Source organism: Crocodylus porosus, unplaced genomic scaffold (assembly GCF_001723895.1).
Source record: "Crocodylus porosus isolate Cpor-Errol unplaced genomic scaffold, CroPor_comp1, whole genome shotgun sequence".
Lineage (NCBI taxonomy): Eukaryota > Metazoa > Chordata > Crocodylia > Crocodylidae > Crocodylus > Crocodylus porosus.
The window spans coordinates 67,520,652-67,547,755 of NW_017728943.1; the positions used below are offsets into that span (position 1 = coordinate 67,520,652).

General features: G+C 41.5%; 1 protein-coding gene across 1 annotated transcript in view; it reads left to right on the plus strand.

The window, feature by feature from the left end:
• Positions 1-79: 79 nt before the first annotated feature.
• Positions 80-27,104, plus strand: part of IARS2 (isoleucyl-tRNA synthetase 2, mitochondrial) — a 59,253-nt gene continuing 32,228 nt past the window's right edge. Inside the window, exons 1-12 of the mRNA XM_019549498.1 lie at positions 80-298; positions 4,813-4,935; positions 6,648-6,801; positions 11,107-11,255; positions 11,346-11,395; positions 11,493-11,602; positions 11,690-11,780; positions 12,193-12,308; positions 15,485-15,654; positions 17,145-17,235; positions 17,458-17,609; positions 19,035-19,195. Of these exons, the coding sequence (XP_019405043.1) occupies positions 95-298; positions 4,813-4,935; positions 6,648-6,801; positions 11,107-11,255; positions 11,346-11,395; positions 11,493-11,602; positions 11,690-11,780; positions 12,193-12,308; positions 15,485-15,654; positions 17,145-17,235; positions 17,458-17,609; positions 19,035-19,195 (1,571 nt within the window). The 5' untranslated portion in view covers positions 80-94. The remainder of the gene's footprint in view (positions 299-4,812; positions 4,936-6,647; positions 6,802-11,106; positions 11,256-11,345; positions 11,396-11,492; positions 11,603-11,689; positions 11,781-12,192; positions 12,309-15,484; positions 15,655-17,144; positions 17,236-17,457; positions 17,610-19,034; positions 19,196-27,104) is intronic.

Consider the following 27,104-nt stretch of genomic DNA (forward strand, 5'->3'; position numbering starts at 1 on the left):
AGGCAGCGTGTCCCTCTGCGCGGCCCGTTTCGACCTCGTCGTAGACCCCTGTAGTAGAGCCGGAAGCGGCGGCGGCGGCGGCCCGAGCGCGAGGATGTGGCGGGTGCTGCGGGCGTCGCTGTTGCGGGTGAGGGCTGCGCGAGACTGGGCACGCGGGGCGGCCACGGGGCAGCCGCCGAAGGAGGAGCGGGACCCCGCGCCCGCGCCGTATCGCGACACCGTGCTGCTGCCCCGCACCCGCTTCCCCGCGCAGCTGCCCGGCCGCCTGCAGCCGCAAGCCGAGCTGGAGACGCAGCAGGTACGGGTGAGACGGTGTGGGGCCTGGCCCTGAGTGAAAGCTGTGGCTGCGGCTCCCGACCGTTAACTGCACCCGAACCCTCGCGGGGGGTGGGGGGAGCTCACGCGCACTAGCCCTATCAAGCGGCACGTCTGTTCGCAGCTCGGCGCTGCGTTGCCAGCTCTTAACTATGGAAGTATTCTTTTGGAAACCCAACGTGTGGTGGGCCCAACGAATATACAAAGACACGTGCGAATAAGTCTTCTTCTCACGTACTTGGTATTGCTCACTGTGACTGTGTGGTGAGGGAGGGAGAGCTGGGGCATAAAAATGGAAGCATTTCTCTGTTTGGAGGCCAGCAGGCATGGGAGAGTGCGACAGCAGACCCCAAAATTGTTTACCTGGCAGGGGAAATACCGAGACCAAGTAGGCAATTGGGCTCAGATCGGGGTGGGGCATCGCAATCTGAAGGCCTCCCGGCTTGGGCTTGGGCTTGGGCCTGCGGTAGGATGCCTGCCAAATGGGCTTGGGAGTATGTGAAGTCCCAGGGTGAGACCCTGGGATGAAGGATGCTTGTGGGTTGCAGTGCCAAATGCAGTGTTTAGAATTATTGAGATCAGCTGAGCAGGCAGAAGTGGGTTTTTGGGATGATTGAGTTCTGCTCAAGCCGTATGATTTGGAATTGATTTGGCCTGGAATACAAGAATATATTAATAAGAAGAAAGAAACAAACCCAAAAGTCACTTCTCGGCCCCTTGAGGGCTAAAATGGGTCTCTTGGAGACTAGGTACTAGGACACAATCCCCCATTTCCATAAAGTAGACACATAGCTGAGATCCTGCCACTGAGGTTGTACCAGACTCTCGTCGGGTGTCCTGTCTGCAGTGCAGTGGACAGGGGTGTGCACTCCAGTACACACTGTCATTCTAAAGCTGTGCCCAGTTACTCTAGGGAAAGTCCTAGTGCACAAAGGCTTCATTAACTATTCCAGGCCAGAATCTGGACTAGATAGACTTCACAAGGAGGTGGTGCAGTCCCCAACCGTGGAAGTCTTCAGTATTCCTGCCCAGAGCAGGGGGTTTGGACGCAATGATCTTTCAAGGTTTCTTCCAGCCCTTAATTTCTATGATCATGCATTGTATAAGGTTTGAAACTTCATCATATAAATATGATGATTATTGTACACCCAGCAACACTGGCCTAGGAGAACCCCCTTCTGTCACCCTCCCCTCCCCCTTGCTCCCACAGCCTAGTGCCAGCTCCAGGTCTGGCACTTCAGGAGTGAGGCAGTGTCACGCACAAGCCCCTGCACCAGTGTTGTTAGGTCTTAAATATGAAATTATCATATTGGAAGCTCAAATTACTGTATTTTCTGAAAAACTGTCATACACTGGAAAAAAATAAGTATGCAAATAAGTCTTCTTTTTCTTTACTTTATATTGCTCACTAACTCTCTACAGTGAGTGAGAGAGAGCTGGGTCATCAAAGTCGAAGCATTTCTTTATTTCAAGGCAAGCAGCCATAAGAAAGCACTGACAGCAAACCCAAAGTCAGTTAAGACTCCCTGAGAGTGACTTTGGTTTTGCATATGCTGCCTCAAATAATTGCCTCAAAAATTATTGTATGTTTTGAATTCTTTTAGTATTATCTATTTTATGTCATACAAGGGTTGAATTTTTCATACAAATAAGATAACTGTCGTATTTGTATTTGCCTTGCATCCAGCCCAGTTCCAGAAGCAGCAGCTGTGCTGGCCCTGCCCTGTGTCCCAGGTGTGAGGGCTGCCCTGTGGCAGAGGTGGTGGGTGCAGCCTCAGACTGGCAGTACTACGTGGCTCCTGGAGCTGGCAGTTTCAGGGCACGGGACAAATCAGTCCCCAGCATAGTGCACTGCGGAGGATCGGGGACTTCAGAATGGGACTTGGTACAGGCAGGAGGCTGAAATGGAAGTCACAGATGCTGGGCGGGAGGAGGTGCTGCAAAGAAGAGCCAGGCTTCAGTCGCCCAAGTCCCTGAAAGGTGACAATGGGCTGCAAGGTGTCAGACCTAGATTCTCAGCCTGGAACATTTCCCCAGAGCTAGAGTGTTTAAGTTGTTTGTGTTTTAGAGCAGGTGGCTGGGGCTTGCAGGGTTTTCTTCCAAAGTAGTGACTGAGGGAGAAGAGGTGGTAGAGGTGGTGGAGTCCACACTTTGTATTGTAACTGATGGTTAAAGAACTTGCTCAGGAAGTGCCCTAGTCCAGTGATTCTCAACCTGTTTTGTACCAGGACCCATCTCTAAACATTGATGGCCAGTCCCAACCCAGTAAATAGTTTAAGTAGAAAACAGTCCCCTGGCCCTGCCGGTGCCCTTTGTTTCTGACCTGCTGCCTCCAGAGTCTGAGTGTGAGACTTTGGGAGCCCCAAGCAGCCATTTTCAGGCTAGAAGTCTGCCAGCCTGCAAGGAAAAACCTATGCTTTCCCACATTTGTCTTCTTTAAAGGATAATCCATTTTCTAAGTTCCTGACCCTTTCATATATGCTTGTAACCCACAGGTTGAGAAACATAGCCCTAGCCACCAATCTAAAGCTAGTCTGGAGTAAGCCACTTTCCCCCTTCTGTCAAAGCTGAGTGATTGTGCAGCCAGGGATTCAAAACTCACTGGGCCAGAAAGAGGGACTACAAAAGGGAGCCAGATCATTGTATGTATTTTATCCAGTGTCTAATGCAGCTTCTTGTGCCACTGCCGCTACCACCTTTTCCTCTGACTGCAGTAATCATGCCCCTTAGGGGATGTGGGAGGAGATGGGCATAGTTCATGAAACCCAAACAGGTGTAGGTGTGAAATGAATTCAGCAAAAATGGCTGCATTTTTGATCAGGAGTTTGATCAGGAGCGGAATGCAGAGTACTTGGTGAACTTTGGTAGTGAAAACAAGGGGTGCCTATACATGAGCCACGGAGCAGGTAGGCTGCTCTGATGCGCTCTAATTAAAGCTACTTTCCCAGAGCACGTGTCTAAACTTCCAAAGCATTTGCACACTTTCAGACACCCAAGAAGATAGATGAGTATTGAAGATTTTAAATTCTGCCTGCATGCCACTTTAAGAGCTTAAGTCCTTTCATGGGTCTGCACGATGGTGTCTCTCAGTTCAGTCTGAGTTATAGGTCAAGAACTTTTAAAGAATTTTGCAAACCTTGACAGGTTCACAGATGCTAGGGTTAGAAGGGACCTCAACAGATCATCGAGCCCGATACCCCGCCCAGGCAGGAAAGAGTGCTGGGGTCAGATGACCCCAGCCAAATGCGTATCCAGCCTTCTTTTAAAGACCCTCAAGGTAGGGGCACCACCTCCCTTGGAAGCCCATTCCAAATTTTGGCCACCCTTACCATGAAGAAGTTTTTTCCTGATGCATAGCCTAAATTTGCTCTCTGTCAGTTGGTGACCCCATTGTTCCCTGTTGCCCCAAGAGGCACCCTGGTGAACAGAGCATCTCCAATCCCTTGCTGCATTCCCCTGATGTATTTGTAAGCAGCCACAACATCACCTTTCAGCCTTCTCTTGCGGAGACTGAAGAGTTCCAGGTCTTTCGGTCTCTCCTCATAGGGCTTGTCCTCTAAGCACCTAACCATACAAGTGGCCCTCCTGTGGATTCTCACAAATCTGTCAACGTCCTTGAAGTATGGCAGCCAAAACTGGATGCAGTACTCCAACTGCAGTCTGACCAATGCCACATAGAGGGGAAGTATCATTTCTTTGGTTCTATTTATCATGCATCTGCTGATGCATGATAAAGTGTGGTTAGCTTTGCTGATGATTTAGTCACATTGACGACTCATGTTCATCTTAGAGTCCACTATAACTCTGAGATCCCTTTCTGCTTCTCTGCTGCTGAGAGGGTCATTTTCTAACCAGTAGGTGTGCTGGATATTTTTGTGCCCTAGGTGCAGCACTCTGCATTTGTCCTTGTTGTACTACATCCTACTGTGTACTGCCCACTTTTCTAACCTGTCCAGGTCTGCCTGCAATCGTTCTCTACCCTCTGGAGTGTGCGCTTGACCCCACAATTTAGTATCATCCACAAATTTGGACAGAGTACACTTCACACCCACATCCAAGTCACTGATGAAGATATCGAAGAGTACAGGTCCAAGAACCAAACCCTGCGGGACCCCACCATCCACGTGCTTCCAGGTCAATACTACCACTGTCTGGGTGCAACCGCTAAGCCAACTTGCCACCCACCAGACTGTGGAAACATCTGTGTCACAGCCTCTTAATTTATTTATGAGCATGGGATGAGAACATATTTACCCCAGATGTATCCTTGATTTTAGTGAAAGAAGAATTAATTTGGCCAAATAAATATCCCATTTGAGATCGGAGAAGGAGGTCAATATTATTCATATTTGTTCAGTAGTAGAGAAGTGAAAAGCCTGAGAAGAAAGGGAAGTCTTCTCTTATGGAGTTAGAGTAATCTTTTTAATCAAAATTGAATTGAAAATGCTAGGACACAATTGTATAATGATTTAATTGTTTTTCACATTGTTTTCACAGAAATGTGGCTTTTCAGAATTGTATTCATGGCAAAGGCAAAGGAAAACCAAGAAGGAATTTTGTCTTCATGATGGACCACCATATGCCAATGGAGACCCTCATGTTGGTCATGCATTGAATAAAGTAAATATAATTTTATGATAGTAGGTTTAAAGTATTACATGTCTCCTGCAAGATGCTGTATTCTCTCAGTTTGTCTGAAGTCAATTGAAGTTTATAGGGTACAGTACTTAATAAGAGGATGCTAGTATACATTTCTGTTTTACTGATTAGCATATCCAGTATTAACAGAAATGGCAAGGAGCAATGCATGCTGCTTTCTGTATCTTATTGTTTAGCTGTGGATTCATCCTCATTCTTGTGTAACGTGTGCTTCTCTTATTATGTTGTGAAAGGCATAATGTACATCTATATTGTGTGCATCTGTATAGTACATTGCATATAGATCTATGGTATATAGATGCATATATGGGTATAGATGCTATGTGTTATATAGTGACTTCAGAAGTATACAATAGCTCATAGGCAGTCTTTTTTTTTTTTCTGAAGGGTCTCTTCTGTTCTCTGGCATCATACTGATGTACAGTAAGGGGCGTGCCAGTTATCTAAAAATTCAGGTTATTTGAGAGTTCTACTTATCAAGGAAGTTAGGAACGTAGCATGGCCCACTAGGCTTCCCACAAGGAAGTTAGGAATGTAGCATGGCCCACTAGGCCCACTCTTCCCACTAGGAAGAGCCTGGCGCTGCCCTGGCCTGCAATGCCAGCCTGCCCTGCCCTGCCCTGCCCTGCCCTGCCCTGCACAGATCCCTTCCCCCTCCCTCTTCCCCTGTGCATGCTCGTACTCAGCTGCCTCCACCCATCCCCCCCACTTTTTTTCCTCCGTCTACCTATGCAGATATCAACTAGAAGGGCTCCTGGCAGCTCCTGTATTGGCAGCATCACTACCTAATGTAAAAAACAGAAATACTTCATGCGCATGCTGGATAGACTTGGCAAAGTGAGGATTTGTATTGGGGGATATTGGGAATTCTGGTTAATAGAGTATTCTGGTTAGTAAAATGCCGTTTAAGACGGCTTTTACTGTACTTTCATCACATTAGCCGAATTAGCAGGTAGATCTAGGGACCTTTCACCTTTTTCTGCTGTAGTATTTTACCTGGCATGCCTTCATGGCTTTTCTGTCTTAATATTGCACAGGGTGCTACATTTTGTCTGTACACCTTCAAAGCAACCTGTTGTGGCTTGACATGGAGGTACCTGGATTCAACTGAAAAAAGAATAATGATTTTTAATACAAAATTTATGTTCAAAACAATAATGCACAATTATTTTTGTATGTTTAGATAGGAATCTAGGGGTGACAGTGTTGTATATTGTATCAAGAGCAAACAAGGATGAAATCTGGCCAACAGTTTTATAACAAAAAATGTGGCCTCCAGATTCCATCAGAGAATTGGTCACCTTGAGGAGGGGTATTGGATGCTGGCCAGGACTTGTTCCCATGGAACCCAACAGTAGAATCTGTCCTACTCCATACTAACTGCAATATTCCACTCTGTACTGAGTGTAACTATAAAGTTACAATTGCAGCTTTCAGTTGTGCTAAATTTGGATGTTCATTTTCAAAAGATGGTAATGAGTATCCTTTTTCAAAACTAAATAAAATACAAGAAGAGACCAGGATGGAGGTAGAAGCTTTATAACACGCCCAATTTGCTTGAGATAGCAGAGGTCTTCAAAATGAGAAGGGCCATTCAATAATATGTGTTTATCATGTTGGGGATAGTGATAAGAACAGCATTAAAAATCACGTATGAACTTGCACATTTCCAGATTTTGAAAGACATCACTAATCGGTTCCATATGATGAGAGGCTACAAGGTGCATTATGTACCAGGCTGGGATTGTCATGGGTTGCCTGTTGAAATGAAAGCTTTGTCAGAACTCCAAGCTCAAGATCTTTCTGCCATGGAAATAAGACAAAAAGGTAAAATATCTTTGTAATATTATTTTATTAAAAGAAAAGTTTGGCTTGAATAATGTGCTTTGTAAGATATTTTTGAATCTTACTGTATTTGGGTATCTTTCTTTGATTTTTGTTTTGGGTACAAGACACTGACATTTGTTGGGAACATAACATATTTACTTGCATATACCATACTTTTTTTTTTCTCCAGAAAATGAGCCCCCCAAAATTGAGATGCATGTGTTAAGCAGAGAAGCTGACTTTTTTTTCTGCTTGGAATAGAACAGGGGTGGGCAAAATATGGCCTGCCAGGCCATTCTATCTGGCCTGCAGGGCGCCAAAAAAAATTTAGAAAATTAATATTAATCTGCCCTGGGCTGCCTGTCATGTGGCCCTTGATGGCTTGCCAAAACTCGGTAAGCGGCCCTCTGCCCAAAATAATTGCTTGCCCCTGGAATAGAAGCCCTCCACTTTGATTCCTGTTTGTAGCAGTAGTGGCATTTCTATTTAGGCAACTGAGGGAATCACTTGGCTTAATGGCTCATTGAGTGAGTGAATTGAAGATTGGGCTCTGTCCCTGCTCAATCCGTTGAATCTCCAGAAAAATCTTAATTTCTTCATTCTGCCTTCCCCAAAACAAAGTGCATGTCTTTTTTTTTTTCTTTGCATACCACATACCCTGTAAGTGAATACCATATTTGGGGGAATGTCTGCAGCATATTGCAGTGCCATGTAGAAATAGCTGGGCTAATCTGAACAAGCTGACTTTGGTTGCAGGGTGCAGCAAAGTTTGTGCAAAGTGCTGCATTAATGTAGATAGTGCATTTACTCAAATATAAGATAAGGTTCACCCCAGTCAACATGGCGGGGGGCGGTGAGGGAGAGGGGAAAGGACCCTTATCTTAGGTTCATATACAAAACATGCCTGAGTCCGGGTTGGGGCCAGAGTCATTCCCGCAGCTCTCTCCTATGCTTCTCCCCTGCCCCACTCCCTCTGTTTGCCTTCTGCAGCTTCTGCCCCCTTCTCCCACCTTGCTGTCAGGCTTAGCTTGGTTCCAGTTCAGGTTGGATTCCCTCTTGGGCAGAAGCTGGGGGAGTAGGGAGGGAGGGGCAGAGGCTGTAGAGAGCTGGGGTGGGAGGGTGCAGGTGGCAGGGTAGGCAGGATGGCTGCAGGGAGAAGTAGTGGGGGGGCCAGGGGCAAAGGGGCTGACTGCCCCCCTTGCCCCCCAGCCACTTAACCCCTCTAGCTACTGCTTTCCCTGTGGGGAGGAGACATGAATTCAAGGCAACTTTCCCATAATTAGATTCTATACCTGGGAAATTATAACACATTTATAAATTTTCCATGTATAGAATCTAATTATTGGGGAATCATCTTAAATTTGAGTAAATACGATATATCTCACTTCTCTGCTAAACTAATTACCTTGAGCAAACAGCTATATTAATTTAGCTACACTGCTTCTTATGCCCAAGGTAGGCTCATTGTCTGCCTGTGTAACTGCATTGTGCTGGGTAGCTGTATCCTCAGTCTGCCAAGTACATCATCTAAGCTTGTAAAGTGGGTTAATCAAATGCAAGCCTGTTTAAACTTAAAATCGAATAGACATTGAAAAAGGAACTTAATGGACATCTACTCTTATGTAGGCTTATTTTATAACTGCATTAAATGGCTTAATTTGTTTTTGCATGTTTGTTTTCTAAATCTAGGCAGAGTTAGCGTATTCAGTGAAAGCCTAGAAAAAGAGAATGCCTTTGAAAATTTAAACTGTTTTTCCCTTTGTTGATCAGGAGCAATCTCTTCTTTCCTCCCACACACTACTTTATAATGCTACAAAACTTTTTTGATGTTTTCTGAGAGTTTTGACTCTGGGGCTGGATTTTCAATTTAGGTTCGCATGTTTAGAGGCTTCTTTTTGCACGTTTTAGTTTGTATGCATAAGAAGAAAAGTTACGGAAAGCATAGTTACTTGATTTGATACATACTTTTCTCACTTACTAAGAAACCAAAGTTTGATGTGAAAGTGGATAGTAGAAGGAACCATGACAATCAAGGTGTACATGCAGCATGCTTGGGCAGTGTACTTACTAAACGCACTAAAGTTTGAGTTGTGTGATTTACCATTGATTCTTGTTAAAAGCTGTGAGTATTTAGAACTAGAGGTGCACTGATAATTCCCATATTGGATCGGCACCCGTATAGGGAAAATTGACAGAATCGGCAATCAGCTTTTTTTGCCTGATGTGGCTGATTTTTAAATGCCCCATGCATGCGAGCAGCCACAGCATGCATGTGGCCAGGAGCATAGCCTGGTAGCTTGGAGAGCAGTGTTGGCTGGTAAGTCTGTTGGGGGGAAAAAGTGGGGAGAGGGAAGGGGCATGAGGGGTGGAGATTGAAGCCCCTACGATGAGGGATAGAGTGGGGCTGGGGCAGGGGCGGGTGCTGCGCAGCTGGGATGGGGCTCAGGACAGAGCTGTGAGCAGCTTGTCAGGGGGCATGCTTCCGCTGCTGCACGCAGATCCAGGGGCACAAGCTCCCCGTGCCCTCCTGGGGTCCCTCCTTCACCGTGGGGGCCTTGATGCCCTGGCACTCAGTCTTCTTCCACCCACTTGGCCGTCCACATGTGACTGCTTATCACACCAGGTGGGTAGAGTGGGTAGAAGGCAGCCAGGAGCTGGATCCCCATGTGGTGGGGCAGGAACCAGCTGGCTGCAGCTTCACCCCCTCCTGGCTGGGTATCTGCTACCCAACGCACATTTCCGTGACTTCTCGACACTACCTGTGTGTTGCCTGGAGTGGCGCAGGAGGAGGATGAGCCACTATAGTATGCCCATCTGGACAGCTGCAGCAGCAGCTTCGCCATGAAGCTGCTCATGCTGGCTGTTTGGCAGGTGTCGGTGGGAGTATAGCATGGGCTGCCTTGGGTGGGAGTGGTCAGGGCTTGTCCCCATGTGGAGTGATGCAGGAGCAGCTGCAGGCTGGATTAGGGCTGGGGGACAGATTGCACCTTCACAGCACTGCCTGGGCAAGATCATCTGCATGTGACCCCCTGCCCTCTCCTTTTCTCTCCTCAGTCAGCTCCTGAGACCTAGCATGAGGGCAGCCCTCTGCCCCGCCACATCCACGTTGCCCAGCCCACCCCCCTCCCCACCCATACACCCTCACCCCACACAATATACAAGAATAAGACTTTATTTTGAGTTATGCTATCACCTCTATATACACTACTCAAAAAATAAATTGGAACAAAATTATCTTTTGAAATTAAAATTAAAATGTTCTAGTAGATGTTTGATTTTTTTTTTTAAAGTATATTATTTGTTTTTTTTTAATCTATAATTTGTTAAAATGCTATCTTCTGAAAAATGTTGTGCGAGGCCCTCGACAGCTCTCCAGAAATCAAATGGCACCCCCAGCCAAAATAATTATCCTCCTGTGCTCTAGGCAGTAGATGTTTGTTTCAGAAGAGATAATGGGATAGCTGACAATTACTTTGTTTTCTTCTCCTGTTATCAGAACCTTCTAAATACTGTCATCACAGAGCTTTATACCCCAACCTCCAATTTTTCCTCCTCCTTGCCTGATTCCTCTTCTGCCTCCTCTCCAAACCCACATATACATCTTGACTGTTACTTTTCCATGCCAGAGTACGTCATTGCATGATTCTAGATTATTTCACTGCTGTCCTCTGAGTACTGCACATAGCTAGTCAAATAATAAGGGGGGGGAATCTCCCAAATTTTTTATATAATAATAAGCATCAACCGTCACTTGAAAGTTATTTGAGATGAATATTTCAAGCCACTCTTGTTACGAAAAGCATCTGTTAAACTAATTAATAGTGATTTCAAGTTGCTTGGAAAAGTTAGGAGCAGCAGCATTACACCTTTTTTCAGTTTACATTTGGAAGGCTCCCTTCATAACTAAAATGCACTGTTTAAGCCCTTTTTCCTTTTTAAAAAGTTCATTTAAGTTCTTTATGAATGTATGCCATATCCCTATTCTTACCAGAGGAAGCATCCTGCTAGAATTAGGCAGACAAGATTCTTCGGGTTAATCTGATATCTTTAGGCTATAACCTACACTCCTGCTGGAATTGGCTTTAAAAACAAACCATTTACTTGCAAAGGTTATATTTTATATAATTCAGTTAGTAGAGGACTGTTCTACAATTATTTTTCCTCAGTTGAGATTTATCCTTCTTTTAATAAATAACCTACTAGCTTGGTTTAAGATTTGATTAACTTGATCAAATGAATTTTAAAAGTACAGTATTTTTGGGGCTTTGTTTTTTTGGGTTTTTTTAATCCATTCTTTTTCTTCAGCCAGAAAATTTGCAGAAAGGGCAATTGAGAAACAGAAATCTGCCTTCATCCGCTGGGGCATAATGGCAGATTGGACCAATTGCTACTACACATTTGATGGGAAATACGAGGCCAAACAACTAAGTGTCTTTCAAAAAATGTATGAGAAGGTATGCTAGCTCTTTGTTAACTGTATCTAAAGTCACAAATTATACTTTCAATCCAGTGAAGTCTGTTTCTCTTTCCCTCCTTCCCCTTAGGGTTATATTTATCAAGACTACAAACCTGTGTTTTGGTCTCCTTCAGCAAAGTAAGAATCAACATACCATTTTATTTCATTTATATAAGTAAAGAGACTAGTACATTTCATATGGTTGTTTTTTAACCTATGTCTGATCTTTACCTAGTACAGCCTTGGCTGAAGCTGAACTTGAGTACAATGAGCAGCACATCAGTCGTTCTGTATATATCAAATTTCCATTGTTGAAATCTCCTCCTAAACTAGCCTCTGTGATGGGTATGATTTGTATTTTTTTTATTCATAAGACTATAATAGCTTTGGCTTTTATAATAAAATAATGTACTCTTTATTTGTATTTTATAGATGGATTATCCAAGATTAGTTTGCTTGTCTGGACCACTCAGCCCTGGACAGTTCCAGCTAATCAAGCTGTCTGTTATATGCCAAATTCAGAGTGTGTATTTTTAAATTTGTTGTTCTTATGAATTTGATTCTATTTTTATTAGTATCCATCTGCAGCATTGCAGTTAAACATTCTTCATAACATGGCTGAAGTAATCAACGTTTCAGATGTATTAATCATATTTTTAATTTTTGAAATACAAAAAACCCCTTCAATTAATTATTAAAAGAGTTAAAAATGAAGTTACTGTTTTAGCAATATTTTGTTAGTTTAGAGCTTGATCTTAAATTCATTCTCTTATTCATTTGGAGATTTGAAGGTAAAACAATTGTAGGAATTGTGTTAAGGATAACATTGAAAGAACATAAAAGTGGAAAATGTTTTTAAAAAAATGTAATATTACGATGAACACCCTTTTTTCCCTTGATGGAATATTAACGCATTTAATGCCTTTGTGTCTTAGGTATTCTGTTGTGAAATGTACAAATACCAGTGAATGTTATATCCTGGCTGCAGATAGAGTTGAATCTTTGGCTGCCATCTTGGACATGCAGTTTGAAGTTATTTCAACATTCAAAGGCAAGAGCTTAGGGATATTGTGAATATTAGTGTGTTACAGAACATGTTGTAGATTACTTATTAGGGGTGCACCGATAGAGATTTTGGAAACCGATAGCCTATTTTTTTTTTTTAAGGAGGCATACTGGCTAATACTGATCCGATTTCTGATACAGCTGCGTGCAGCTGGTAAGTCTGTGGTGGAAGGGGAGAGGGAAGGGAAGGGGCATGGGTTGGGGATGCAGACCAATGCCCCCCCATGGTGAGGGAGGGGCTGGGGCAGAGCATGGGATGGAGCTACGGCTTGTCCGAGTGTTGGGGGCAGCTCCCACTGCTGCACACACCCCAGGAAGGCATGCGGTCCCCAGATCTGTGCATGGGGTGAGGGCGGGCTGCTGCTGTGGACCAAAGGTGGCACTGGGCTCTTAGGGACTCCCTGTGTTCTTTGCACCCCAGTACCCTAGGAGGCATGGGGTCATGTGCCCCTGGATCTGTACAAGATGGTACAGGGCAGGCTGCAGCTGTGGGCTGGGCTGCACTGGCCTCTTCTGGTGGGGGCTGGGCTGGGCTGCTCTTGGGGTGGGTGGTGGCACTGGGAGAGGGGCTATGGGGGGAGATGCACCCACCCCGAAATTTACCATGGTCCCCCCCATAGCCCCCTTCCCAGCACCACCACTGCCTGCCCTGAGTGCAGCCCAAACCCCTTCCCCCTTCCTCTCCTCCTCCCCCTCCCCCACATGTTGGGAAGAACCTGGCACAGCCCTGTCTCCAGCCCACAGCTGCAGCCTACCCTGCCCCTCCCCTCCCTTCCCCCACACAGATCTAGGAGCACATACCCTGTCCCCCCCGTAGCTCTGTCCTGTGCTCCACCCCACCCCTGGTGGGCAGCACCTACCCCAGCTTCACTCCTTCCCTCACCACAGGGGTGTTGATCTGCCTCCCCCCGCCCACCACAACAGACTTACCAGCTGCATGCAGCTCTCCAAGCTGCCAGGCTGTGCTCCTCACTGCCTGCATGCTGTGCTGCAGCTACGTGCATGTACAGGCATTTATCGGCCAAGTTATTAGCCACATTAGGCCGATTTTTGATACCACCAATTTTCTTTGTATCAGTGCCGATCCAATGTCAGACTGATGTATCGGTGCACCTCTACTACTTATTAAAATGTTGAGATAAAATGTTGCCAGTAGGTCAAGGGAGGTGATTATTCCCCTCTATTCTGCACTGGTGAGGCTACATCTGGAGTACTGTGTTCAGTTCTGGGCCCCCCACTACAAAATAATGTGGACAAATTGTAGAGAGTCCAGCAGAAGGTGACAAAAATGGTGAGGGGGCTGGGGGACAACCTACGAGGAAATACTGGGGGAGATGGGCTTGCTTAGTCTAGACAAGAGGAAACTTAATAGCAGTCTTCAGCTGCCTGAAGTGGGGTTCAAAAGAGGATGGAGCTAGGCTATTCTCAGTGGTGGCAGATGACAGAACAAGAAGCAATGGTCTCAAGTTGCAGCAAGGGAAGTTTAGGTTAGATATTAGGAAGAACTTTCTCACTAGGAGGGTGGTAAAACATTAGAACAGGTTATCCAGAAAGGTGAGGGAAGCTGCATCCTTGAGGGTTTTCAAAACCTGGCTGGACAAAGCTTTGTTAGGGGTGGTCCTGCTTTGAGCAGGGGGTTGGCCTAGATGACTTCCTGAGGTTCCTTCCAACCCTGACTTTCTATGATTCTAAAAGCATTTTGTTTGCTTTGCTTTAAACTTTGGACCTATGCTCATATAATAATATTAGCTTAAATAATACAAAAATGAGGTAAACTTAAATGACATGAAGACCAGGTGATCAGGATTCATCCTAGTGACTGGTAGAGGGTGGTAAGAATAGCTAGAATTCTCAGACAGATTTCAAAATGCTTATAGAAGCTAGTTGCACATTTATAAAATGTGAATAAATACCTGGAATATACTCCGAATATATTGTACATTACAGCTGAGAAGGGGAGCTAGGAAAAGAACTCAGTTTGATTGTGCTGTTTTTGGGGGGGGTTTTAATCCTGAAATTGGGGTAGCTTCTGAACTCAAATTGGATCAAGTGCAGTTTGTCTGTGCTGAGTCCCAGGTGAAATTAAAGTAGGATTCCCATTAGTGTACTAGACTGCCTACCTCACTGTAGACTTCCTGTGTGAGGTGTTGACATACCTTAGTGCAGTAACATCAGAGGTGTTGGGAGTGATAGTTATGTTAACATGCATTCATGATCAGTGCTGATGATCCTAGGTGATTGCTGGCTCAGATTTCAAACTATTTGTCTACATGAGGAAGGTAGTACAGGGTAACTGATATGCATGCTGTAAGTTTACAACTTGGCTACATGCTAATTTTTAGTGCAGTGCACATAGGCTGCAGTAAATGTAAGGTAGGTAGCTTACTCCATTTTCAGAGTTACTGGTTTGTATGTAACGTATAACAATTGACTCAAGCCAAGGTGATTAGAATCTCTTGGCAGGAACCTCAGTTTGGGAACTTTTTTTTTTTTTTGTTTCCCATAGCCTGAATTTGTTGAGCTTCTTGCTGTCTGACATAATTATGAATTAGCTGTTCCAGGCTTCTATGGGGGGAGGGATTCAGTAAGGGTTTGTACTTCGGGGTGAGTAGCATTACTGTTTAAATTTGATTATGGGGAAGATGTTGGCTCCTTAATGTCTTTATACTTTAGTGTTGATCGTGTAGCATGTGTACTACATACTTTTCCTGTATTTCTGTCTTCGAGAAGTTAATGTGACCTGCTTGCAGTCATATGGAAAATTAGAAGCAGAACTGGAAATGAATCCTGGGTCTGAGGTGTGGTCCTCTGCTCAGTCCACTAGATCCCAGTGCATTACACTGCTTTAGTTTCTAGAGTTAAAAATCAGTTCCTTTTATGTTGGTTCCTTGGTTTGTGAGAAATGGGAATGCAGTCATCTCCTGGAGGTGCAGACTGGTTTCTGTGGGTCACTGCTTGTGGAGTAGCTTTTAAGTATTCTGCTGAAAGGATGATAGCTATAAAACAGCAGGGTTTGGGAAGAACCTTTAGGTGCTTGACAGGGGAACATGAGATTCCTGTATTATGTGTATTTTTTTTTTGCTGATGAATTGGGATTCTTTTGTACTATAAAAGCTGTGCTCATAAATTGCTTATCTAACAGTATCTCTCTTCTTTCTTCAGGTATAGATTTGGAGAGTGGTTCTTGTGCTCATCCAACAATTCCTGGGAAAGACTCTCCACTATTACCTGCAGATCATGTGACAATGGCAAAAGGAACAGGATTAGTTCACACAGCCCCAGCTCATGGTATGGAAGATTACAGTGTAGCTGCCCACCACCAACTGCCCATGGTACTTCTTTGTTTTTGTTTTTGTTTTGTTTTTTTAATCTTGTTTTAACCAGTCTGTTTTGTCACACCTAGAATGTTAAATGTCATAGACTTTACAACTTGCGTATGAAATTTTAAAATGCCTGTGGTACCTTATTATATAGCTAACTCACTGGTAACTTGGGTCTACTAATAAATAGGCTTCATATTTGAAGAAGGAAGACATAAATTATGAAGTAAGGGAGGAAAAATTGTTCTCTCTTACATCCTGTGGTATAAACTTGGCAGTGTAGGAGTGGAATAAGGTACTCTTTTTGGGGGTGGGGAAAGAGGTTGAATCAAATGACTCCGAACACAGACACAATGGTTTGTTGGGGGGGGGGAGGGGGAGTCCCCATGAAACCACGAGCAAAATAGGTAATTTGTAACTATAGTATTTCTCTCAATGGGGCTTTACTCCTTCAGGAACAGCTTGGGTAGGAGAAATAAATTTACTGCTTTTTACAGGTGTTAGAAAAAAAAACAGATTAGTAGCCACAGAACTAACTACAACTCTGTATTGTAACAATAACTTACCTTCTTCTCTTTGCTTGTCAGGATTACTACATAGCTTGTCGTTGATCACCTCCTGAATTAGTCCTTGAGAGAGTGATGCCCAGTAGACTATTGTAGTGACTTCCTTCCTTTTGCTTTGTTGCAAAAAGGGAAACTTGGACAAAGACTCATACGTCAAGCTATTAGCAAATCTGGGAGTAGAATCTAGGTATCTTCTCTCTCAGTCCAGTCTTTAACCACCGGAGCCTAATGCTTATAATGTTGTTATAGGTAGTAGAATTGATGATGGAAGTGGTGAGTGTTTTTCTCCTTGATCAGTGCTAAATTAGAGTTGTGCCATAGTAAAGGTTTTTGAATGAAACCTAGAGCTTAAATTCTTGCAGTGTGTTGCTGCTAAAGATCTTGTCTCTCTTTTGCAAAGTTGGAATTAAATTTCCAGTGTAAGAAGATATCACTTCCCTCATGTCCACCGATAGCTTTCAAATGGAAATTATTTTTGTCTTCTATACAAAGTCCGGTCTCATCAGATGTAGTTGTGTTTTGGTGATGGATGAGGTGATCCTAGGACATGTAATCAGTTTGCAGTATCTGTAATGGACATTCTATATTTTAAAGCTGACTGCTAATGTTATTCAGCTTTTACATGATCATCTTTTTTCCTCTCGTTTTTAATTCTTGAAAGGTAAGTATTTAAGCTTTGCCTGAGTGTAATAATAGTGAAGCTGTATGCTTACAAGCTCGATGAAGTTAAATCTCTTGAATTGTCAAGTTTGCTTGCAAATTGGCAAGTCAGGAATGTCAAATTTAGTATTTATAGCACATGAATATAAAGAGCCCCACCATTTTTTCTGAGCCAAGACAGAGGTCTATTATAGGCCTCTCCAGTTCACCATTTCACATTCTTAAATATAGTGGTCAGTATTTTATTAACATAAGCTAAAATGTTTTTGTTCCTAGGACTGTCTTGTTGATGAAGGTGGCTTTTTTACGGAAGCTGCAGGTTCCGAACTTCAGAACAAGGCTGTACTTGAAGAAGGAAATGAAGCTGGTTAGTATTTTGTGTTCATCCAATTATTTTTTTTAAAGCATAGTCTCTCAAATATTTTGAAGGTTCATGTGACCCAAACTGCTGAAAGTGAACAAGATATTGGCACTTCGTTGATAGGAGGATGGGAAGCGAGGACTGGGAAAAGGGAAGAAATTAAGTCAGCAGCAGCAGGAGCACTGTGTTCTTTTGTTAACATCAGACTCCAATTATTTTTCTCCCTAGTTATTCAGATGCTTCAAGCAGCAAAGAGTTTATTAAAAGAGGAGAGATATGTACATAGCTATCCATATGACTGGAGGACTAAGAAACCTGTGATTATTCGTGCCAGCAAACAGTGGTTTGTAAATACAGCAAATATCAAGGCTACCACCCAGGTATAAAGCTTCATCAGTTTGCTTTTTGTGGAGAGTTTAGGAATGTTAATGATGCATGGGATTTTTGACTAACATGGTCTTTCTCTACACTTCTCCAGAACTTCACCCCCCTCCCATAGTGTCTACAAAAACTGAACTGTTAATGGAAATCCTTGTAATAGAATTTTTGTCCATCTGATGCCCACAGTGGGCTGTGGTGTTATCCTCAACCTGTACGTTTAGAAGGAAAGTTGTATAACTCAATAGTTAGGGCAATTAATGGAACTTGGGAGGTTCATTTTGCCATTCTACAAGAGACTTTGTATGATGGTTGAGCAATCACTTAGTCAGATCTTATTCCACCTTTTAGGCATCTAAGTGGTTCTTAAGCATATTAGTATCTAATCACAATTCAATACCACCCTGTTCAAGACCTTAAAAACTCATTAATACATCTGCTTCCATTGATCTTAGTCCTAAGACAAAGCAGCAAGGGAAGAGGAGGACACATCCAGCTTTTGTGTTAAGTTTTCCAGGGACTCAAGCAGGTGGACTGAGATAACAATTAGACACTTAAGTGGCATAGCATCTGGTTATCTGTTTCTCTGAGCTAGATCTGGAAAGATATTTAGGCATATCAACTTTTGCTGAAATTAGTGGGAGTTAAGGTGCCTAAATACTTCTTAGATCTGGCCCTCAGTGCTTTAGGGGCATATCTGTAAAATAAGGAGAAGTGTTCCCTGCCTGGGAAAAGCTCTGAGTTAATGATTTGTGAGATGCCCAGATACTGCAGTAATGTGAGCTATAGAAAAGTGGCTGAAAGGACCAGTGTCTGTCTTCCTTCACAAAAATGTTCTTAAAATATTCTGTTTTTCTTCCTTTGATAAGCAGCACAGTATTTTTAAGATACTGTGACAACAACTTGTATAACTACGTTACTGAATGGTTTGGTCCACAGTACAACATTTTGCTAATTGACTTAAGTAAGTCAGTAGTATGAAAAGATCAGACTACCTAATCAACATGGCTATGATGGCAGAACCCCTAGGGTGGAGATAGCTATACTAACCAGTGAAGACATCTGTAATCTTAAAGGATGTCATTCAGGGATCTGGTGCAACTATTCCAGCAGGAAACTCTCTTCTGCCATTACATGCCACAAATCCACAAGGGGGCTCTGCTGTCATAATAACTATGCCAGTGTAACTATAGCTGTATCAGCTCCATAGTGTAGACAAGTCCTAAGAACTTACATAAGAAATATGAGTGGTGGAAACATCCGTCAGATAAATTTTACACGTGGTAACTGGTTTGTAGCATGTTAATTTCAACATGTAAAGAATCATGCCTGTAATTCTTCATGGACTGGGAGGGGAACAGCATCCTTTTAGTTGGTTGTTGATTTCTGTCCAAGACTAAACCAATCTATTTGTGATTGTTTCATAGGAAGTGTTAAAAAAAGTGAAATTTGTTCCTGCATCAGGACAGAAAAGAATGCTAGAAATGCTGGACAGACGGACATTTTGGTGTATATCAAGACAAAGGTGTTGGGGTGTTCCAATTCCAGTGTTCTATCATAAGACAACAGGAGAATCCCTCATAAATAGGTAATTTTTATATAACTAAATAAATGGCAGTATCTGTTGCTCCATAATGTAGAAAGCATTGAAGCCTCAAACTATCTAAATGTGAATAAATCTGTTTTAGTTCACAGCTGAATGTATTTTAATATAGTTGTTTATATTGGGTGAAAAAAGAGATACCGGTGGCTCATTACTGATTTGTGGTTTATAGGTAGGTAGTCTGGTTCTGCCTCATGCCCCATGTGCAGCAGTCAACTGAAGATGCTTGATCACATTTGTAATTGTTTAATAAGGTTACTAGAGCTTTGTTTTTTGTGGGGGGTTTTAATATTTACATGAACTTGAATGAGTGCTGGAGCCTGAATAGATTGTGACTAGTCTTGGCACTGTGATCTGAATACTTCAAATATTTGTCACAATGATTTCTGAGACTAAGGAGTTGATAGTGTAGTGATGAAAAAGCTTGATCAAATTCAGGGCAGAACAAGAAGCAAAGTTCTAATTCAAAGTTAGTTTGGAAAGATAACTTCTATTTCCTGTTTAGCGGATATAAACATGATTGTAAGGCAGCCACCTCCAAATTAGGACTTCCTATTCTTATGAATACTAGAAGCTATAAGGGAAGAGGGGCATTAGATGGGTCAGTTTGCCTTACATAAATTGTCTTTACCCTAGCATTCAGTCTCTATACCCCTGTGAGGTACAAGACGCTGGGCAGCATTTCCAGTATGGCATTTCTTATGTTCCTGTGTTTTGAAGCGTGGGTTGTCAAACAGTTAGGTCACTTATACCCATTTAGATTTTTCAGATGTTCACCTTTTTGTTTCTAACATCTTTTCTATTCTGTAATGTTAAGATAACTAGTTCACTGAAAAAAGATTTCAGTTCTTCAGAACCATACCACTCCAAATAAAACTTTGTCCCAAGTTTTAAAATAAATGTCAGTTAAGTGCAATGCTATCTAAGAAGCAATGAAACAAAAGAAAATTGTTTTCCATTGTTTTGTATTAAGATTCTTTCTCTTAAAGCTCAAAGTGAAACTTGTGAAGCACACTTTTGCCTCATGAGAGCACTGCTTTCAATTTTTGGAGCAGGTATTATAAATAGTTATAAAAGCATAAGAACTAACATTTAGTGGGTCAGGCCATAGGTCCATCTTTCCCAGTATCCTGTGTCACACAGTGGCAGGGAGTAGATGCTTAAAGGGAGAGTGAATTAGGTATGACCAGGGTTTTTCCCCACTATATTCCTCTCTCCCTTGCAACCTGTAGCAGTCTAAAAGATTGCCATGTAAAAATGGCATTGGATGGGTTCCATATTCATTGTTTCATCACTTTCCTTATTTGATTTTGGAGTCAGTTTTAACCCTCAAATACAACAGCATAATTCTACTTTTTGGGGTTCTTGACCTCAATGATCTTTGTGCAAATTCATTTTAAAGCTAATAAGGGTATACAGGTAAAAATAATTAGAACTTGGATTGTATAGTCTTTTTTTAATTACTGTAATAACCTGGATTCTTGCAAATGTACTTGATTTCCAGAATCAAAGGTGAGTTCCAGACTGATCAAATCTGGTATGGAAGTTAAGACGCAATGAATATGCAACCTAATACTGCATTTAATCCTGCTGGACTGTAAATTCTGCTTGTTTTTTACTGCTCTATATTTGCTAACAGAGTTTGAGTAAGGTTCAAGTTTTTTCTTTAACACCAGTACAGAAAGGTTCTATTTATAGTGTTAAATACCATCTCTTACATGGTGAAGTAATTCATCCATTTTAAAAAAACATTAATTAAATACTTCAAATTTATATGAAGTATCCTTTGTGTATGTGAGCCCCCCATAGTTTATCTGGAAAGTAACCTGTTAAAGAGTGTTCTGCTTTTAGTATTGTAGAATTACATTTAAAAGGGCTATTTAATTTTATGTAGGATTTTTTGTTTTGTTTTTAAATGCAACTCAAATTAGGAATTGGTTAACAAGTTATGAAAATATGCCTTAATCAGTATTTCCTCAGAACTTGCAGGGAAACATCATAATCTGCACTAATAATAAAAGAGTTATTTAGTCAGACAACTGAACTTACTGAAGGTAGTAATGTATGGGAATTCTTCTTTGGTTATTGCTGTCTTAAAGGAAGTAAAGTGCATATATACCAAAAGGTGTGCCTTTGCAAACCTTTGTGCAGTGTCTCACTGTCGCTAGTCATAAGAACAGCAGCATTGTCAGGTCACTTCTATGTGGAAAGCATTGCACTAAACCAACAACTCCACCCTTGTGTAAGCAGATATCAGCCCGTTTTTTCACAAAGAATGTCAATGGAAAAGCAATGCATGTGGGTGGAGAAAAAAGACAATATAGCACAGGAGATTAAAGGGCAAAACACAGGAAAAAGTCTTGTATGGTTGAAAATTCAGGTTTATTTTCTTTGGTTGCCACACATTCTTGACATTTTATTTTAAAAATATAAATCACAAGCGACGAATTACAAATTAGTGCTGTCAAACATACTCTTCTAAATAGAAGAACTGACAGTAAAGTTTCTTTAAATTAGTCACACCACATTACTGGAATCAGTAGTGAAGGTGTGCAGAATATTGGCCTACAGAAATGACAGACAAACTTAGAATACACAGTCTGTCAATTCATAGGTCATTTTCCTGCACAACAGTTCTCATTAATGTATACAGTAGTTATTTGTGTTTTGTCTTGTTTGGCTGGCTGTTTTAAATTACAGTACAGAGCACAAATATGATGTAATGCATTTCATGCCTTTTTTCCTATAAATGAGCAGCTCTGGTATTAAAACAAAATAACCCAAAAAGCTGTCATTTACAAAAAACACAACCAAACTATTTACGTACGTGTTTAGCGAAGTTTCAGTTGGCAGCTGCTCCATGTCTGTGAGTAGCTGTCAAAAGTAACAGCATCTCCACTGGAAGTCAGCGTAGTCCACATGGAGTTGCTGTTACATTTGAAAGTACTGCTGGTCAGTCTCGAATGATTCCTCATGCTTATTGCATCTAAACTGTTTTTATTAAAATAGTTGTATTCAAGTAAACCAGTAGATATTACCATACAAATCTGGACGTGCCCACAGCCTACCATTTTTTTTTTAAGTCCACAGAGGTTTTCCTTTGCCACATGTGCTTCAGTGGATTGAGGATTTAAGAGATTTGCACATCTATCTTTAGTTTTAACTTGAACGTCAAGAACTAGATTCTCATCCTGAATGCATTTATGTTCTAATACCAGCTCTCACTTCAGAATCTGTTTGTTGTCAGTCCTGTGTGACTTGCAGCCATTTTGGATGTACAGCCCCAAACTTATCATCTAGAATTTAAAATTGGCCTAAATTGTACAAACTGTCTTTTGAATAAAGAGAATCCTACCCAATGTTTTAATTGCAGCATGTTTAAATCAAGGGCTAAAAAGTTCTTGTAACACATCAGTTTTCCACATCCTACACGGAAGAGAGGGAGAGAAGAAAAGTTATTCACTACATTGCCATTTTCAAATAAGGATTTTTGAGAATGCAAGCAGTAGAAGTCTGCATGTAATTAAAAAAAATTAGAAAGCTTGAATTTAAGTAATTGACTGTTTCCAACACAAGCTTTTAAAAGTAAATATCGTTAATTAGACTTCTTGACATTTTGAAGGAGCAACACCGTCCTGGGGACTAAATGGGGTTTTTTATTGTGGTTTTTTTGTTGTTTTTTTTTTTTTTTAAAAGAAAGCCAAAAACCAAAGGCTAAGATTTAGAATAGGAGCACATATAAAACAACAGATATGATATATGCAATTTGGAGAATATTTGAGTGCTACTTAGCTGTACTGATTCATTTTTTCTAAGTATTGATATTGTTATACTATGCTATAATATACTGAAGTCCTAGGTATGTTCTCTCTCTTTTTTTATTATTATTAATTACCAATTAGTTTTGTTGTCATTTGCACATTACACACAAAATCAAGTTACAAAGTTACATGCAAAATTACAAAGTAAATTTTATTAACTGTCCTGTGTGGGGTACTAAAAGCATTTCAGGAAGTTAACATCAGCAACTTACCTCTTGCCAAGTACTGTCTTGCAAATTGTTCCTCTATATATATGCATGCAAAAGAGAATCTATCTCATACTCCTTTTTGTTGTATGGAGAGAGAGAGAGGACCAAGAACTGTTTTCTTCTCCTTCCAGCAATCCTCTTAATACTGCTTAATTTCCGATAACACTAAATAAGCATTCAGCACAATCAATATCAGAGTTCAGAATGATTGGCTGGTGTCATGGTAGCATGAATTACCTCATGGTTTTTCACTGTTTAAAAAAAAGCTAGCAGTTGACACGTAATGCAGGTTCTTTTAGATAGTGTTTGGATCTAGGGCAAAGTTTTACAATGGGCTTGCAGCTCATTCTCTGAATTACGGCACTCATTACAGCATATGGTTGCAAAGTGATAAGTAGCTATATGAGGAAGGTGGCAACTTGCAATTTTGGGTTATTGTGTATTGCCTTCATTTTTTAAGATTCTACATACAACGCATTCTCTGTCAATATAACAGGAAGAACACTGTTGTCCTTCATAAAGATCTTGAGGAAAGGTCAAAGAAGTGCCTTTTTAAGATCTGTGAAGAAGGGAAAGGTTAAGTGTAACTGTATCTTTGGAAACTTTGGCATCAGCTGCAGAATTCTTTTTTAAATGCTTAATTGTATATTACTTACAGTTTCCTAAAAAATGTTTAAAGAAAAATAAATTTGAAATTGCTGAAACTTTTATAAATAGTTTAATTCATCATAAGTTGAGATATTGGTCACCGATTAGTAAATCTGTCAATATTTGACTACTCTTATTTTCTACAATTATTATTTATCAGATTATTATGGTTATGTTATACTCTTAATCCATGCCAGCATCAGGAAAAAATTAAATCTCACTGTATATGAATAAACCATGTAAGCTTCTGTTCCATAGCATTATGCTTGGTAAAGGATAGACAACCCAAGTTATGTCTACAGTAATATATGTGTGCACCTCAGAAAATTACTTTGGGAAAAATATTATTGCAAGAAAACTTCCAACATTACACATGCACAATGAAGACTAAAAATGGGGTTGGGTGTTTGAGTTTTTTTGGTTTGCTCCCCCGCCCCCCTTCTGTGGTCTATATAGGACAAGATTTCTTGTTACAGATGAGATTCTTTTTTTTTCTAAATTTTCCCATTAACTTCTTGCCCTTCTTGTACTATTTTTCTTCCAAATTTCCATAAAGTAGCCATACCTTAACTACCTCTTTGTTGAGTATCCAGGTGGGCTGTCTGTTCAAGTGTATTTGAAATAAACCAACTTTTTTCTTGGAAGGTAAAGTAGCTTACTGTAAATGTAAAGGAGTGTGAGCTTCATTGGTATAATGACCATATTCAATATGCTTTTAAAATTAGTTATAAACTAAGTCCATCTTGTTCTTATTTTTTTAAAAGCATATAAAAATACCTTTTCTAGAAGAAGATATCAATGCTGTTTTGTAATATTTATCTGATTACATTGTAATTGATCCTAACAACTATTACTTATTCTTGCTCAGGGTTGAATACCCCCACTGCTTGTTGGCTGAGCTTATTTCTGTCACGTGGTTCCCTTTCAGTGGAAGGGGTTTCTCTTTAAAACTTCTAGGAAAGTCCACTCTGCAGGCCTTTGAGAATGCCCATCAAGATGAATACTATTTTTTTTTTTTTTTTTTTTTTTTTTTTATAGCAGCAAACAGCAATCAGGCTTTCCTGTCAGTTGGTCTGCTTTTACAGGAAACCTTCCAGCACAGGCCATGACTGAAGGAGCTGATTGATGACTCTACAAGAAATATTACCTGTGCTCTGTCTTTCTAAGAGGATAGCCAAAGAGATTTTAGTGGGTATTGCCTATTCCTGAGCCTGGAGGACATAACATGTTAGCCCCTTTTGTTCATGTTTATGTGTAGACCTGATGATAGATTGCAGAATTCTGCAAGTTGCGGTGTTGTTAAATTTATAACGCATCACTTTTTCTTCAGGCTTCAGCAGCAAAATCTTGATTGTGCAAGATTGGGGCTTCCATGTTGCATTAAACTGAAAAGTTGAATATAATTATAGGTCCTTCAATTAAGGGAAATTTTTCTACAGAATTTTTTCAAGCTGTTTTCAAGTTCTGGTATATCCCTAGACTTGTCTTTGTTTATGGAAATGCAAAAAATGAGCTTGATGAGACTTTTGAATTCTATATAGAGTTCACCCAAACTGGATTTGCAACCAGTGCTGAGTGCTTCAGTACAGTTGTAGTAAACTGTTAAACCTAGAAGGCAGGCAGCTTCATTTTCCTACAGGAAAAGCCTCCAAAGAGCTGCTGCAAAATTATAAAACAAGACCTCCAGTATCAAGCCTGGACACATACAAGTTCTAGTTCTGTATCTATGAAGAATGAATGTTTTCCATCAAATGAAAATCACTGTCTAAGAACCAGCTACCTCAGTACTTCATGCTGTCCTGCAGTTTATTCATATTTCAGTAGGCATGATTGAAAGCCATATCCTAAAGGTCAATGTTTGTGCCATATTCTAGCTCTGGAACTTCTGTCTTGTAGAGCTTGAGTGTGCCAGTTACTTACAAGAGGTGGCATGTATTTTTTTTTTTTTTTTTTTTTTTTAGGCTCCTAAGGGACTATTTTATGATTCAAGAATTTCCTGCGTTTTTGAAGAAAAGTTGTTACTGTTACTCAGTGTTTGTAAAGGGTAATCAGTTAAACACTGGGGCTACATCTATACATGCAGACATATCGGTTCATGGCACCACAGACCGTACAAGTTGCACATTAAACCATGAGCAATGCTGCTAATTTGCAGTGTTGGAACAACATTTACTTACTGGGACTTCCTGGTAGCAAAAAAAAAAACCACTGGGGGGGCGGGAAAGCAGCACAAAGCATGCCAAAGTAGCATGTGCTGGGCTCCACTTGCTGCTCTCTGGCTGGTCGAGAGGTTGCCTCAGTGTGGGGGTACCTGCCAGCCAGCCTCACACTGAGACACCCCTCTCCCTCCCTCAGCACATGGCACGCTGTTCCAACCAGGTTCCAGGAGGAGCTGGGCATGGACAGTTTGCCCACAGCAGGACAGTGTATCCTGCAACAAAGCCCATGTGCAGGGGTATGCACTGCAGTAGAAAGTAGCAGTACAGATTTGTGCCACTACAAGTGCACATCCCTACTGGTCTGGACACAGCCTGCGAGTCCTTTACAGATGCAGATCTTGCGGGCTACATTTTATTCATGGTGCTATTCCACTGAAGGTGCAGTTCCACCACTCCCAGAAAGGATTAACTTGGCCCATAATGTAACCCTGCCCCTACCAGCTACAGTAAGGATCCCTTAATTAGAAAAATTTTGCAAGCTCTAAATCGATGCCAGAACCATTAGTCAAGATGGAGTTAACATTTCTGTTCAGCAGATCAGTGGCAAGAATAATTCCCCTTGCTGTGCACTGGAATTTTACCGAGTAATAAGAATGCTGCAGGGACATTACCAATGTTGTACTAAATCTTTTTATTTATGCATACCCCAGAAATCTAAGGGAAGGCCCATGAATGCTAATTGTTTTGTTCTGACTGAAATTTGAATTTACTGTTATTTTTATATAGAGAGACATTTTTGCATATTACGTTTTTGAGGTATACAAGTGTCTTGGGCCTTGGCTGTTCAGATGTTACTCCTGTTTAAAAAGCAGTGGGAACTTTGCTAACTGTGCAAATACAAGCCTCAACTCATAGGGTGGCGGGGAGGGGAGAGTGGAGCAGGGCTGGACCCAGAGTAGCAGGATGTGGGGTACAGCGGGGTCAGACTGGGAGTCAGGGGTGGAGCAGGGCTGGACCCAGAGTGGTGGGGAGGCATGGTCTAGAGTGGGACCAGACC